Source organism: Vombatus ursinus, unplaced genomic scaffold (genome assembly GCF_900497805.2).
Source record: "Vombatus ursinus unplaced genomic scaffold, bare-nosed wombat genome assembly UNPS02014820.1, whole genome shotgun sequence".
Taxonomy (NCBI): Eukaryota; Metazoa; Chordata; class Mammalia; order Diprotodontia; family Vombatidae; genus Vombatus; species Vombatus ursinus.
This window is the reverse complement of record NW_020954598.1, coordinates 20172203-20188768: the sequence shown is the minus strand read 5'-3', so window position 1 is coordinate 20188768 and position 16566 is coordinate 20172203. Positions and strand designations below refer to the sequence as shown.

The window sequence follows — 16566 nt, the reverse complement described above, 5'->3', positions numbered from 1 at the left end:
TGTTGTCTTCCCCAATAGAATGTAAACTCCTCAGAAGTAGGTTTTACTTCATTTGTTGTATTTGCATCCTCAGTGCCTAGTGTTGTGGTTGGCTTAATAAAGACTTGATTGATTCTCAGCCAGACTCGGCAGTATGTATGACTTCTTGTTATTTGCTTATTGTTAGCTGAATGGTGGAGCTGTTCTCCGGTGCAGGTTCAGATGTGGAGTCCAAGGCAGCCATAACTCTTTCTACTTCTGTCTTTTCCAAAAGTAATAGGCCAAAATGGAAATGCCCAATCAAGATTCTTTCTCTTGGATTCCTTAGATTTTCCCTGTGGATATTCCTCAGTCCTTCTACGCTCCCAAAAGAAGGCACTGTAAGGGTAAAATGAAGAATAAATTCGGAACTCTTGATGAGAAGGTGCACATTCCATGGCCTGGACTTTTTGTCATAGGAGCTAGAAAGGTGGAGGGGAGAGAGAAAGAGAGAAGACATTTGGGAAAGAAAAAGTCTGCTTAAAATTTTTATTGCTACCTTTTGGTTTTTATATCACACTTCTGAATATAGCTCTCTTCTCATTCATCGCAAAGCAGCTCTGCTGCCAGTCATCCAACAACAAATAGGACAAGAAGGTCTGAAGCTACAAAATGCACATCTATTGATGGTAAATTCTGGTGAAAATCCCAGCTTTCAGCAGCATTCCCAAGATAATCACTTGGCTACCTGTGTGTCACAGACTGCTGTTATTCCTTCTATGGGAATCCCCATGGATTTTGGAGATAGGAAACTGCACCTGCATTAGTCTTCCTGGCTGGCAAAGTCCTCTGAATTCATATTTGGCTAGCACTAGCTCCAGGGGGCAGCGCCCAACTTGTCATTTATCAAAATATGTCAGTGGATTGTTATCCATCCAAAACTTGAAATCAGTCTCTAGGCTTAGGATCTAAAGACATGACTTCAGCTGAATAGTCCAATTTGTGAATGGACTAATGAGTATAACTGTCAAGAGACCTCTACTAGTAAGCAGTAGGGCTTGCATGGATAATAATAACATTTATATAGTGCTCTAGGATTTGCAAAGTGATTTACAAGTGTCTTGTTTTATCCTCATAACAGTGGGAGGTAAGTGCTTTTATTATCTATCTCCATTTTACAGATGGGGAAATTGAGACAAACAGATTCTCCGACTCCCCCAGGTGGAAGTAAGAATCTAGAGGGGAGGAATTGTGCTTATCCACTGCACCACTTTGCTGCTTCATTTGTGAAATTCAAGACAGCTGGGTGCCTGTGCTCATGTTTCTCATCCCAACAGTGTCCAAATGGAGAAAGAAGTTCAGGCCAGATTGCCTCTTTTTCCTCTCTGCTTCTTTTTTTTTTTTCCTAGTCATGTATTCATGAATGAAGCCATCAAGAGGGTTTGGGATGATAACACGGTTTTTTTATACATTTTAGTAGTAGCTGCCTAATCCTAGAACAGTCTTTAGCTCTCAACCATTCTTTAGCTGTGGTCAGGTCAGGAGTGTTGCTGTCTTTTGGGTGGGGCTCAATACTCAATCTCTGCTAGACAAAATGAATCCCACATACTTGGCAAAGCCTCTGCAGAACTGGCCTTTGTCAGCTGACAACCTCAGGTCAGCAATAATTTCCAACCAAATGCTTACCATATCTTTGTAAATAGGATGAAATTATCTGGATACATCAACACCTCAAAGTAGTTCATGTCACCAGCTACCTCATCCACAAGCCATTTGAAAGTGGTAGAGGTTCCAGCAATTCCCTGGAGCATATGCTCAAGCTCTTGGAATTATATTGGACAGATGAAGAACACTTAAAAAAAAATCTCCCTTTGTCATGGGGATCTGATAGTGTCCACTGCATAGATCCAATGCTGAAAATCCCTGGCTGCCCTCTAGGAAGTACAGCACACAACGTGCTTGTGGCCTGGTGTCTTGGTCTACCTTCGTTCTGTTACCGAAATGCCAATAGGCTAGACGCACATCCAGACCTTCCCAGTTGTTTCCTGTACCACCCATATGGGTGACTTACATGGGCCGTATGATTGATGTCAGTGATTAACACTCAGATGCTTCCCAAGGTCTATCTCTGGGCAATTTTCTCTTGAAGAGCTTGGTAGTTATTGAGGTGAATTGCTGTTGTTTCTCTAGCATATCCCCCTCATATGGTAAGAACTTGCCAGCTGCAGGGCTTAGTTTCTGCTGCAAATAACTCTTTCTATTCCAAGGCACTGGAGAGTCACTAAAGTTGAGCTTTTCTGAAATAACCCTTGAGGTGGAGTGTTCATGGCTTCTTCCATACTGACACACCAGCTTCTGTATTGTTGTAAGTCCCCACAGGAGGCATGGATTGTCCAGGTGTCTGGGTTTCGAGCCCTACCATGTAGGGAATTGCAGCAGCCTCTTGGATTAGCTTCAGTTGTGACTTTGGAACTGGAGGTGCCTTCAAAAGGCCTTAGCTTTGAGGATTGGTGTGTCTCTAATGTCAGAGGCTTGAGCCCCTCTCTACTGGTTGTGTTTCACACTACTGTTAGCCCCCAGTAAGTAGTTAAATTTGAGCCCCAGTTTCACTTAATCACTTTACATCAGTTAGCTTTTACAAAAGTATATTTAGTGTGAAGATATAGCAACAACAAAAGTCTAGACAGTTTCCTCCAGCACCTTGAGGGTACACTCTCCTCATATCCCCTTGGTTTTTGGGAAGGTGAGCTCAGTTTCTACCTCTCATTGCATTGACTCCACTAAATTCACCTCCATATGTGGCATCGCTGACTTGTCTCAGCCACGGCTGGACTGGGTTCCCAAGGTCACTCCTTGCTCTTTGGGTCACTTCTTGTAAAACCCAGCTCGGACTCCAACTCCTTTGCTCCCCAGTGCCAGGAGGTTGGCTCTCCTGATCTTTTGAAACTCAAAGATTAGAGCCTCCAGATTAATCTCCACCTAAAATGAAAGAACAAACAGCAAGGCAAAAGACAGAAGTGTATCTTAACAAGGTGTTGCCCGACTCTTCCTCTGGTGAGCCTCTGGAGGCTTAATGAATGATCCTCTGTCAGTGGAGGCCATAACCTTAGATGGAAAAGTCCTCTTCTGGAGGGAGAGAGTGGGCATTTATGGAGATGGCACATCCTGATACTGATTGGATATCCCTTTTTATCATGTTCTATTGTGGAAGTGTAAAGATTAGGGTGGGAGGGAGTGGTCTGCTTACCACTGTTGGATTTTCCCTGTGACCTGAGAAAATTATTTGTGGATATCGTGTTATGAAAAAGCATATAGAGGGAACTTGATGCTTTTTTTAAAAGGGAGGTCATCAATTCATAAAGTTTTGCTGGTGAATAATTGGACACTATTAACGTCTAAGGACAATTTCATGATTATACTTCAAGAATATGCAATAGTTGGGAGGCAGCTAGGAGGCACAGTGGATAGAGCACTGACCCTGGAGTCAGGAGAACTTGAGTTCAAATCCAGCCTGAGACACATTACATGTTACATGTTACAACCCAAGACAGGGTTACATGTATAACCCTGGACAAGTCACTTAACCCCGATTGCCTCCAAAAAAAAAAAAAGAATATACAACAGTTTCTATGACACTTGACACATCATGCTATAATGTATGTAGTAACATACATGTAGTAATTTGTCTCTTTCACTGGAAAACCTTTTCCTGTCAAATTATAGTCTAGGAAGGCTATAATATAGAAATATAGAAGAGGAAAAATATGCCTATTGAATTATTACAGTTATTGCTAGTGACTGGACCTGCGATTTCATGGGTAGAAGGAAAATTCCCTCCACTAATGCAGATGTCACAGTTTTTTCTGCAATTTAGAGTCTTAGAAAGTTTCCCAGAGCAGTGAGTGATGAAGTGACTTGCCCAAAGTCAACAGCCAAGATGAGTCAGAGGTGGGGTCTTGAACCCAGGTCTTTTTGCTCAAGCACAGCTTTCTATTTGCTACATTTTAGCTTGATTTAGTACTTTAGGGGAAGGGGAAATTAGCATTTATTAAGCACTAACTGTGTGTCAGGCACTGTGCTGTCTTTTCTAAATAGTATCTCACTTGATCCTCACAGCCCTGTGAGGTAGGTGCTATTATTATCCCCATTTTACAGTTGAGGAACCTGAGGCAGAGGTTAAATGATTCGATCAGGGTCACATAGCTACTAAGTCTCTGAAGCCAGATTTGAGCTCAGGTTTTCCTAACTCCAGGCCCAACATTCTTTCAACTGCGCTACCTAGCTGCCTTTTAAAAACAGCTAAAATTTTTTTTAAAGTGTCCTGAATGAGTCCTATCTTTGCCCTCTTTTGGCAGCTTCTAGGTCCATGGCATTAGAGATTTGCCTCATTTCCACTGAATTTCCCTGATTCAGCAAACACATTGCATAGTAAAGAGATGGATGCTTAATTAGACAGAAGGCAAAGTAATTACCCAGGAGTTAAATCCACATGCACGTAGCACATGCTGGAGCGAACACACACACTGCCCATGGGGGAGAGAGGCCCTTTAGATCACTCAGCACAACACCTGGCACTCAGTAGTGGCTCAATAAGTGCTCATTGACTGAGTCTAGACTCTAGCCGTCCCCAGCAAGTTCAGCAAAAACCCCAGGGTCAATTCTGTCTTTAGATCTCCCTCCACTTCGTCACATGAGGGATGATCATGAGGAGCTGCCATTCTCACTTAATATCTTTGCCAGAGCAATGAAACTTAGTTCAGAGGCAAGAAACTGGCTCAGTTTGGAATGAGCTACTGCAGTGTACTGTGGACTGATGGCCCCTGCTGGGAAGAGGTGATCTGTAAAAGGAATGGGGTGGGGGAGGAGTGGAGAGTGGATGAGGGGACAGTGGAATTCAGCATCCAGCTCTGCAGGCCGGCCAAAACTTCCCCTCATTAAAGAGTCCTTAAGTCTCTGAGGGTAGCCAGGTATTCCTTAGTGATGCTGGAACAAGGGAAAGCCAGGGCAAGGCCGCCTGGGTGTGTGCTAGCGGCACCTTCCCCCGCTAGTTTCCCTGGTTAATTTTCTAGTCTAATTCAGTGGCCTTGCCCCAGTCCCTAATGCTTCTTCTGGTGCCTGCCCATTTCTAGCAGCACTCAGGGGAAGCCAGCCGCATCTAGAATGTGATTCTTTGAAGACGTACCACATTTTTTCCACTGAAATTTGGTTAGAAAATTCGTGCTTACCTGTTATACCAATTTAAAGGGTTATATAAGCAGATTCTAAGGGTAGTGGCTCCTGAGTGAGAAGCTGGAGAAGGCTACTGAGGCGGGATATGAAGCCATTGGGGTACTGAGGCAGCCTGGGATAGAAGTTAACCTAATCATCATCATCATCATCATCATCATGATAATAGTAATAGCACACTTTGCTGAAGTGCTTTAGGGTTTACAGAGCGCTCTCTTCCCACAAGGCATGGTGATGGAGTGCAGTGCCTGGCACATAGTAGGTGCTTAATAAACATTGATTGATTGATTGATTGAATTTATGAAAGAGGAAACTAACACTCAGAGGAGTCAACCAATGCTCAGAGCAGAAGAATGACTGGAGGTCTTTTGCTAGAGATCAGTCACCTTGTGGATTTCTTACAGGACCTTTGGTCTCCTTTACGTGAGAAGGCAAGATGGAGAAGGACAAACAGGAATATCCCAAGCACTCCAGAAATCCAGATATTGATGATGATGTTAATTCTCAACTTGACAAGTCCAAGATGTATCCAGTGATTAAAACCCGTGGGTTTTATTCTGACGTTCTTACTCCTGGGACTTTAGATATCTTAGGTGTAAGTATTACCAGCCTTTTTCTTGGCTATTGTAAGAATTGTGGGCCTTTACAAATCCCATCAATGAGTTTCTCTCTATTGATTGCAAATGGAGTTCTAAATCATGTTTGGTGACTTTGGTGACTACCAAAGTCTGTGTGACTCACTTTGCATTTGCATTCAGTCTGTGAGACTCACATCACCTCCACAGCTTTGCAGAGGAGGAACTTCAGAGAGCGGGCCTGCTTAGCTGCTTTTCACACTTGAGTTTTGATAAACTAATGTCATGAAAGTTAGTCTTCTGTTTGTTAGAAACCTTCATTTCTAGAGCACTTTAAAATGAACAAACTGTTTGTCTCCATTCTCTTACTCCTTCCCATAGCTCTGTGAAGGAAGTAATGTAAGTGATGACAGTGTCCAGAGAGGGGTCTGCCCTCCCTGCCTAAGGTTGCCCAGCTTGCAAGTGGTAGGCCTGGGGCTTGAACTTTGGGCCCCTGACTATAAGTGCGCCAAAGCCCCATATGAAAATGGTTTCTTGAGGATTCCCTGAGGTACCAGGAAGAAGGACTAGCAGAGGGTCTTTTTGGTAAGCTTAAGTAACAAAGCTGAGAGGGGGAAACAGTGGTTTCCTTCTCTTTTGTGTGCTAGACCCAGTGAAGGAAATAAAAGAAGCATGACACAGTTCCTGCCCCATTAGGAACTAAGAGTCAATGGGAATTTAAGAGAAACAAGTGCAAGGTCAGATAAAAGAAGAAAATACAAAAGGTATGAGGGTGGGGTGAGTGCTGAATGTGTAGAGATCTGCAGACAGCAGTGCTAAGAATTGATGGGAGAGACCCGTGTTTGCTGGTCTCTGGGAAGGCTTTACAGACGTGAGCTGACTTAGAAGGATGGGTTTGGAAGGAGGGAGGGAAAGGAGGACAGCTTTCTAGGCAAGGAGAAAGCACGAACAAAGGTGCAGAGCTAGGAACATGCATAGTGTATTTGAGGGATGGTGAAGAGTCCAGTTTAGCTGGGGAAGGGGCTATGTGCTCAGATTTGCTTCTCTAGACAAGAATCTTTGGAGGTTTTTTGAGTAGGGAGTATGGGAGTAGCATTTTAGGAAGTCAAATCTGGTGACTTATATAGGGAGATTTGGGGTTAGAAGTGGGGGAGCTAGATGATGAGAACCACCCAGGTCTGCCATTTTCTGTTTCTATTCCACAATGCCCATTTGCCTGATTTGATTCTTTCACCCCTATGCTGACACTGGAGGGATTCCATCCTCTTACATCTAAATTCAGTCAGCAGGGAAGCTTGCCTCTAATGACTTCTTACTTTCCAGCATCTGTAGGACGTAACACATCTGCCAGTTGTTGGGGCCTAGACATAGACTTGGGAGAAAAATGGGTTTGCAGGCACCCGTAGAGACCCAGGTGTTGCTCTGAAACCCTAGCTCCAATGACATGCTGCATGTACCACGCTGAGAGCCAGCAGGGAGTTCTTCCTCCCTTCCTCCCTGCTAGCTTCCTGCTTTCTAGCTTCTCCCTGAAGCCCTGAGCATAGAAGGGTCTTGTAGGCCGCCCCTCTAGTGAGTAGCTTTCTCTGGGTGTGACCTGCCCTAAGATATCCATGTTCTCTGGGCCTCAGTTTCCTCTTCTATAAAAATGGGGATAGTAGGACTCAGACCACCCTTCTGGCATGGGTGTCCTGAAGAAAGAGCTGATAAAGAATTGTGAGGTCCTATTATCAGTCCACCATCAAGGGGTCATCTTCAGCTTAAGGCTTCAATCCCTGCTAAGTGCCAAGACACTGGCGAAGCCTGGGATAACATTGGACACCTTACTGGCAAAGATCCTTTCCTGAGGAGAGAATTGGGAGTGAGGGAAGAGCAAGACAACTGCAGAGGGAGGTGAGTGAAGAGGAGGAGAGGGAGTCAGCCCTGGATCTGTTCTTCCACTTACATGACAAGGTTGTTTCAGAAGGCGAGTGAGTCCCAGAGCTTGAAGACCTTGGTTGAGACCGAACTGTCACATATACCGGCTGTGTGACTTTGGGCAAGTCAGTTAAAGCCTGTCAGCCTCAGTATCCTCATCTGTAAAATGGAATTAATCAGATTTGTACCACCTAATTCACTGGGTAGTTGTGAGGGTCACACTGCCATACACGACCTGTGTGACCTTGGGTCAATCAACCTTTTGGGGTCCCAGGAGGGAGGAGAAGAGGGAGGGTTTTCCTTCCACCTACTTTCTCCCTCCTAGTACACCTGAAAGAGGATTTGGCATCAAATGTCTGATCTGCTACTCGCTCATTGTGTGACCTTGGGCAAGTCACCTTAACTTTGTAAGTCCCAGTTAGCTCATCTTTAAAATGAAAGGATTGTATCTCTATGGTCTGTTTCACATCTAAATTCTATGATGCCATGAGAGATCCACTAAGCTATTTTAAGAAAATGTGAAGAGGGAGAGATCACTTCAGCTGGAATGAGAAGTAGGGGGTGGGACCTAGGAGAAAGTAGCATAATAAGCTGTCTGTCCAGTTCATTTTGAGATCAAAACAACCAGTAAGACTTGCTTCTAACTGATATGGGTTGTTTTTTTTTTGGGAGGGGGGGAGTGGCCTGAAGATCATAGCTCCCACTCTTACTCTTTTTCAATTTTTAAAGCAGTTATATTTTTATATTTTAAATTACCATGTATTTTTTTCTTCCCTCCCATCTTTCCCCTACTCCCAGAAAAAAAAATTGCAAAACCCTCGTGACAAACAAGCATAGTCAGGCAAAACAAATCCCACCACTGGCCAATGTTCACAAATTTTTGTCCCATCCTACATATCAGTCCATCCCCTCTCTGTCATGAGGTGGGCAGCATTTTTTGTCATTGGCTCTTTAGAATCATGGTTGATCATGGTGACATTCAGAGCTCCTAAGCCTTTCAAAATTGTTCATTTATTACAATATTGATGTACTATAAATTATTCTGGTTTTGCTCGATTTACTCTGTTATCAGTTCATACAAGTCTTCCAGGTTTCAGTTTTCCATTACATTCTTATGCCATACTTTGTTCATCTATTTCCCAGGTGATAGGCCTTAGTTTCCATTTCTTTGCTACTACAAAAAGGGCTGCTATATATATTTTTGTACATATGGGTCCATTTCTCCTTTTAAAAAAATCTCCAGAATAAATTAATAAATTAATAAAAAAAATCAAATTGCACACCTTCTTAGGGAGGGGGAAGGGGAGGGAAAGGGAGAAAATTTAGAACTCAAAATCTTATGGAAGTGCATGTTAAAAACTAAAAATAAATAAACTAATAAAAAAAATCTCTGGGATGTAGTCCTCATGGTGGAATTGCTGAGTCAAAGGATATGCACAGCTTAATAACTTTGACAGTTCCAAATTGCTTTCCAGAATGGCTGCACTGATTCACAGCTTTACCAGCAGTGCCCCAATGTGCCTGTTTTCCCACAGCCCCTCCAACATTCGTCATTTTCCCTTTTTGTCAACTTTGCCAATCTGCAGATGTGAGGTAGAACCTCAGAGTTGCCTTAATTTGCACTTCTCTAATTGTTAGTGACTTGGAGCATTTTTTCCATATGGGTATAAATACCCTTCATATTACTGTTCACATATTGCTTTAGATAGTTTCTTCCCTTGAGAACTGCCTGTTCATGAATAAATAATGATTAAATAATAGATACCATAAGCGTAGTCATCCTTGAAGGAGAACGTTTGTGGCATTGGAGGCCCAGGGCTTTGGTGGAACGGGCATTCATTAAAGCAGTAACTTATCTTCTCTCTGGCCTCTCTGGGAGGGTCCATGGGTGTTGCCCCCACCATTCTCCAGATGATTCTCAATGTCTTTGATTTCAGGATGTTTGTACCGGTGCCATTGTGCACAAGGACCTCCTCCGACAGGCAGACCTTGATGAATTCACCCCAAATGGTAAGTGCGTGTTCAAGAGACTTGATGGTTTCCCATCTCTGGCCTGCTGGGGTGGAGCCGGGGCATGAGCAGAGTAGTTCCTCTTACCCAGGTTTCCCTGAGCAGAAAGGATTCCTCAAGGCTGTGGCCATGCAGAAACTGACATGGCTGGTGCCTGTGTGCCCCAGGGTAGCTCTTGGTGCTGATTAACTTTGAGGAATTCTTATGTAATGATGAGTATGGCCTCTGGAAAAGGAGGAAATGATCCCTATATCTGAACCTTGCCAAGGGTATGGTGAGGAAGGGGCTTTGCGTACCATGCAGAATGGTCTGTATCAATGGGAGCAGCTCTTGTGAGCATCCTCATGAAGAGGCAGTTGCAGAGGGCAGGGGGCTTTAATCAAGCATTCTGGGGTCCTCATATTCATCTGGATTCACTGATTCATTCACCTTGTCTGCTTAGCCGCTTAGTGTCCTAGAGGCTTCCTGGCTGTCCCCAGCAGTGAGAGTCTTGGGCAAAGGGAGCCAAGTTTGCTCATCCTTGCTGCTGGCAGGGGGACAATGAGCTGTGCCCCCTCAAGTGGCTGCCAGTTGAACATTCGGGGCTGGCCTGTGGTCCTAGGGCTCCCTGTGACTGCATTCTTAGCTCATTTGTTTTTGATTACACTCATTGGAAATAGGTGAGGCAGGACCAAGGCGCCGTGATGAGAGGAAGTGGCAGAGGCAGATTTTAGCTCCATGAGTAAAAAAGTTCCTAACATTTAAAACTCTCCCAAAGTAGAATAGGCTGCCTCAGGGAGTAGTGAGATCCCTGTCACTGTACACTTTCAAGCAGAAGCTGAATGACTTGTCAGCATAGGGGGTTCCTTTTCAGGCGCAGGTTGGATTGACTGACTTGTGAGGTTCCTTCCAACTCTGAGATTCTGGGAGGCATGATTCTTCTCATTTTCCACCCCTCACCTGAGAACCTGAATCTTAGAGAAGGGAAGTGACTTCCCCAAGGTCACACACACAGCTGGCACTACAAGTCATTTCTTTCTCTCCCTCTGGGCTGCTCTTCTGAGGGGGAGATGGCCTGTCAGGGTAGGCTGGGAGTGATCATGCTGCCCCCACATGGCGGGGGGGATCCAGAGTCAAGGACCCGTCAGGTTGTGCCCTCCATCCAGCAGGCCCATGCACCAGAACCTAGCGGGCCTCTGCTTCCTCCTAGCAGCTTCACCTGGGACAGTCCATATCAGAAAGATACAGATAAAATGGAAACTTGAAAGCCCTAAAGTAGGGTCTTCCCAGGTTACCAGGGGTCTGTGATGGCCAGCTGTTGAAGCATTAGTAAGTTAGGGAGGTGAGTGGGAACAGCAGATCTTTGCTTTATAGAGTCCAGGCTCGTCTGGGGCCAAACCTGGAAGAATCAGACATTTGACTTTAGACTGGTCTCTGCTGGGGAGAAAAGAAGTGTTAAGACCCAGCATCTGTTTGAAGACTCTTCTTAACAGGCCCCAGGGTCTTCTTTGTTTTCACCTTGCTCTTTTCTTACCACAAGGAACGGCACAGGAAGATGGTCTCTGGGAGGGTCTGGGTGTCATTTGGGAGTTCCTTAAATGTCTGCCTCACGAGGGACGAAGACCGGGCTTCCTCCACTGTCCTTTACTCCGGGCAGTTGTTAATGCCCAGGCCTCCTTTCAAGCTGTCAGTGGAACCTCTAGTCTCAGGGAGGCAAAAGCATGGGCATGCCTTATTTTATCCTCTTTGACAGGTCCTAAGTGGCTCCCAGAGTCAGGTATAGAAGGCATTAGGAGACCTGTTACATTTTGAGTTCTAACTAACCTCTGATGGTGCAGTTTCTGCCCAGTACTCTCCTCTGGGGTCAAGTAGAACCAGTCCAGATCCTTTTTCCACCTGGCAATTCTTCACATCCCCCTAAGTTTCCTCTGTTTCAGTCTAAATATTCCTCATTCTTTCATCCAGTTCTTGTGCAGTCTGGTCCTTAGTGCCCTCACTATCTTGGCACATTCTCCAGTGTGTCATTGGCCTTCCTAAGATGTGACACGCAGAAAGAAACCCAGTGCTCCATAGTCTGACTAATAAGGATATGACTTCTCTCACTCCACACACTCTGCCTTTCTTTTCTTTCTTTCTTTCTTTCTTTTTTTTTTTTTTTTGGCTAGGCAATGGGGTTAAGTGATTTGCCCAGGGTCACACACCTAGTAAGTGTCAAGTATCTGAGGCCAGATTTGAACTCAGGTCCTCCTGACTCCAGGGCCAGTGCTCTATCCACTGCACCACCTAGCTGCCCCACACTCTGCCTTTCTTAATGGGGACCCAAGATTCAGGTCCATAAACAGGAGATTTTGTAAATGGGATGAGAGGATGGAGAAGTTGGGGATGGGGTAGAGTTAGATGTCCTGGGGAACTGAAGTGGGGGGCTTCTACAGGCAAACAGGCAAGTAGATATATGATAATCTGAGGAGGGAGAGAGAGTACCAGCAAAGTGGGATGAAGAAGGTAGGTAGCACAGGAACTGAGCTTTGAAAAAAGCTAAGGACTCTAAGGGGGCGAGACAAGGAGGAAATGCATTTCAGGCACAGCCATCAGCTTGGCAAAGCCACAGAGGTGGTGGCAAATGGAATGATGTCTATGACTAATGACCAGAAGGTCACTTTGGTTGGAATGTAGAGTGTAGGAGGGGGAATAATGTGAAATGAGCTTGGAAAAGTAATCCAGAGGCAGTTTGTAAAGGGCTTTAAATACCAAGCTGGAGTGTTTGTATTTGGTGGCAATAGGGAGTCTTTGAAGGCTCTTGAGCAGGGCAGTGACATGGTCAGACCAGTTTGGCATTTGGAGAACAAGAATCTGGAAGCTGAGAGTCCAGTTATTGGCTATTACAATGGTCCCAATGGGAGATGGTGGGGGCCTGAACAAGTTTGGTGGCCAGGTGAATGGAGAGAAGGTGATAGGCACAAGAGATGTCAGGGAGGTAGAATCTGTAAGACTTGGCAATTGACCAGATATGATGGATGAGAGGGAGAGGAAGGAAATGAAAAAGGTGCCAAGCGTGTGAACCTGGGTGACTGGACACTTGTTCTTGACAAAAACAGGGACATTTGGCAATGGAGTGGGTTTGGACTGGTGGGGGGGAGAATCGGGGTGAGAGTTCAGTTTTGGACACGTGTAAGACTATGGGATATCCAGATGGAGATGCCAGATAGGCAGTTGGTGATGTAAGAATCGGGCTCAGAAGAGATAAGGGCCGTATATGCAAATCTACAGTGATGAAAAAACTAAGATCAACAGCCAGGACAGAGTGTCCTGAAAAGAGATCGGGCCCAAGACAGAGCCTCTGGGGATGTCTGCAGTTAGGGGTGAGCCATGGCTGATGATCTTGAAAAGATGCCTGGAAAAGATTGATCAGATAGGTAGGAATGGGATGCAGAGAGAGCAGAATGATGAAGGCTGAAGAAGAAGAGCATCCTGGAGGGGGGGGATGGTCACCACAGAGCGGTCAAGGATAAGTAATGAGAAGGCTGTTTTATTTAGCAATTAAGAAATTGCTAATAACTTTGGAGAGAGGAGTTTCATTTGCAAGGTGACATCTACAGCCAGATTGCAGGGGACTGAGCAATGTGTGGGAGGAGAGGCAGTGGAGGCAAAGATTATGGATGCTTTTTTCTAGGAATCTGACTCTGATAGGGAGAGAGATGAAGGAAATTGCTTCTTATTTTAATTATTCTTGCTAAGTAGGCACTAGTTGGGCCCAGTTGGCTGGTGCAGGATGGCCTGTGGGGGAGAAGAGGAGCTTAATCACTTGTCTGTGTTCATACGCCTCTGCCCTGTGCTGGTCTTTGTGCAAGGACATCCCCTGTCACTTGGCTCTCCCTCCTTCCCTGGTGGTGAGGTCCAGCACTAAGCAGGGGGTAGCGAAAGTCTCATCTACCCAGATGAGGGGGAAGTAGGAACGGGGGCTTACCCCCACCCAACGCAGGCTCCGTACAGATGTGGCCCAGAGGTTTCACTCCCTTTGTGAGGATAGGGAAGAGGTCATAGCACGAAGCCTATTGTTGTGGCCCATGTATCTTCTCCTCATTTAACTTAGGCCGCCCAGGTACCTGGAAGATTATGCAGTGTGGGGAAGTATAGACCTCTTGGGACGTGGGAGGAAGTGGGAGCCCATCAGCACCAGTTGGATGCTCCTTCCTGCCCTGCCTTGCCTTGCAGGCTAAGTCAGGTGCTGGGGAGACGCTGTGGACCCTCTGGTCTGAACCTTGGATCAGGGGCCTGGCTGGGCCCAAAGGAAAAAGGATGCTTGGTTCTGACATCCTCAGGCTTTGGTGAAAGGCAAAACTGCCCATTAAGTTGGCATGGTCACCCCTATGCCTCCAGAGCCATCTAGCTCCTCCTCTAGGAAGGAAGGAGAAGTAATGATCCCAGGGCTACTTTCCTTCCTGCCTATTAATGTAGTAAAGATCCTTAATGGTGAACAAGAAAAGGCTTAGGACCCCACATCCCTCAGATTGGGGTAGATGATGACATCTGTGATCACTTCCTGAAGTGATCTTTTTCTGAAGTCCCCCTAGCCACTATATTTGGCTAGTTCTGTTTGACTTATGCTAATTCCTTGTGTTATTTCCAAGTTAAAGTTGATTTGAGGGTGTAGTTCCTGCTGCTTGCTTGCCCTGGTAGTGATGCTCTTCCTGGTTCCCTGGAGCCGAAAGTGCTAGTTTCAGCACTTGTGTTAGCTCTCTTACCCAGTTTTGTGTTTGAAGCAAATCTGATAAGTACAGGGCCTGTGTCCTCCCTGAAGTCATTGATTAAAAAAAGTTCAACAGTGCAGGGCCAAGGGCACATCCCTGGGATACTTCACCAGGGACTTCCATCCACTCATTAATGATTACTCAAATGATGTAATGCTACAAGTTCTAAATCCACCTTGCTGTGTGCTCACCTGTCCCACCAGGAGCAGAAGAGAAGCTCCATCAAATGCTTGGCTGAAACCTAGGCTTGCTGATGGTGGTGTCTGCAGCTTTCTCCTGATCAGAGAAATGGTTCTGGCATGGCCTGTTCTGAATGAAGAGGCGGAATCATGTAGTGGAGAGAGCGCTGTCTTGGAATTGGAAGATCTGTGTTCAAATCCTGCCTCAGCTACTCAGTAGCTTTGGGGCCATGGGCAAGGGGGCCTCAGTTTCTACATCTGAAAATAGAGATGATAATAGCATCTCCCTTACAGGTTTGTTGTGAGGCCAAATAAGACAATTGTCTGTAAAGCACTTTGTGAACCTGAAAGAACCATACAAATGGGAGTTACTGTTATTTTCCTTGCTGCCCTTCCTAAAGATGAATCTATTCCTTTAACAGTACATTCTAGAATCTTGCCCAGAATCGAAGTCAAACTCATAAGCCTAGAGTTTGTAGACATCCCATTCTTCTTTGTGAAATTCAGGGGTTTGCCCTTTTCCAATGTGGTAGCAGTGGTTTTGCCTTTCTTTGTATCCCCAGTGCTCAGGACAGTGCCTTGCACACAGTAAGGGTTTTAATAAATGCTTGTTGCCTGGCTGACTGAGAGGCAAAGAGCTGGAATGAACCAGAAGTCTGCAAAGGAGTCTGTTTCCCACTCAGGGTAGTGCTTGAACAGACCTTAATGGGCCTGTACAGCTCTCTGGGACAGGAGACCCCCTAAGAAAGGAGTCTCTTAGGCTCAGGCACAAATCTTTTCTTCACTCTTTTCTCTTTCTCTTCTCCCTCACATGACAGTCTCTTCTGGATGTCCTCCTCTCTCCCCTCCTCTGTCCCCTCCTCCCCTTCCATTGTTATTAAAGACATTTAAGTCAAAGCAGCGGACACAGGGACCGTCAGGGCTGAGAAGATCATGATAGTGACCTACTAGTCTGTTTTCTTCTGTGTTCTTTTCATTGACATGATTGTGCCTGTGCCAAGTGTTCTCTGGCTCTACTTGATTCACTCTGCAGCCATTCATATGTCTCTTCAGTAGGCATTTATTAAGAGCTTTTTATGTGTTGGAAGGTAAACTCTGTCCTCAGGGAGCTTGCATTCTGTAAGGGGAGACAAAACGTGTAAAAACCATGCAAAATAAATATAGGTAATTGAGGGGTCCAGTAGAAAAGTTACCTGGAAGTGGGAGGATCAGGGGCACCTCCCATAAAAAGTGGTGCTTGAGTTTTGAAGGAAGCAGGGATTGTAAGAGGTAAAGGCATAGCATTGCAGGCACAGGGATGGATAGGGATAGAGTCATGTGTGTGATGAGCACATTTCTGGCTGCAGGGCAGGGCAGCATGTGTGAAGGGGAGTAATGTATAGTAAGGCTGGAAGAGCTTTACATAGCATAGAGAGGAGGCTATATTTGATCCTAGAGATAACAGGGAGCCTCTGGAATTTACTGAGTGTGGGAGTGACATAGTCAGATTCGCACTTTAGGAAAATCCCTTTGCCAGCTCTGTAGAGGGTGGGTTGGAGAGGGTGGAGGCTGGAGGCAAGGAGACCAGATAGCAGGCTATTGCAGCGGGCTAGGTGAGAGGTAATGAGTGCCAGAGTGAGGGCTGTGTGAGTGTGGAAAAACAAGATCTGGCAGCTCACTCAAATATGTGGGGTGCTTGTGGAGATGAGAAAGATGCTGAGGTTACAAACCTGTGTGGCTGATAGTGGTGTTCTTGATAGGAATAGGACAGTTTGGGGGAGGAGAGTGGGTTCTTTGGGAAAGATGTTAGTTTTGTTTTTGAGATGTTGAGTGTGAGCCATGGTTGATGCAGGAGGGGAGCTCAGAGGAGAGGTGTAGGCTGGATATGTAAATTTGAGTGTTATCTGCATAGAAATAATTACTGAACTCATTGGAGCTGATGAGTTCACTGAGAAAGAGAAAAGGGAAGAATTCAGAGGTTTTCTAACCTCTCTGAGC

At 45.4% G+C, this 16566-nt stretch overlaps 1 protein-coding gene across 1 annotated transcript in view; it reads left to right on the top strand.

Moving 5' to 3' along the window:
* Window positions 1-16566, top strand: part of DNAH1 (dynein axonemal heavy chain 1) — a 158891-nt gene that overhangs the window by 5365 nt on the left and 136960 nt on the right. The window contains exons 2-3 of the mRNA XM_027837286.1: window positions 5589-5779; window positions 9611-9683. Coding sequence (XP_027693087.1) covers window positions 5621-5779; window positions 9611-9683 — 232 coding nt within the window. The 5' untranslated portion in view covers window positions 5589-5620. The remainder of the gene's footprint in view (window positions 1-5588; window positions 5780-9610; window positions 9684-16566) is intronic.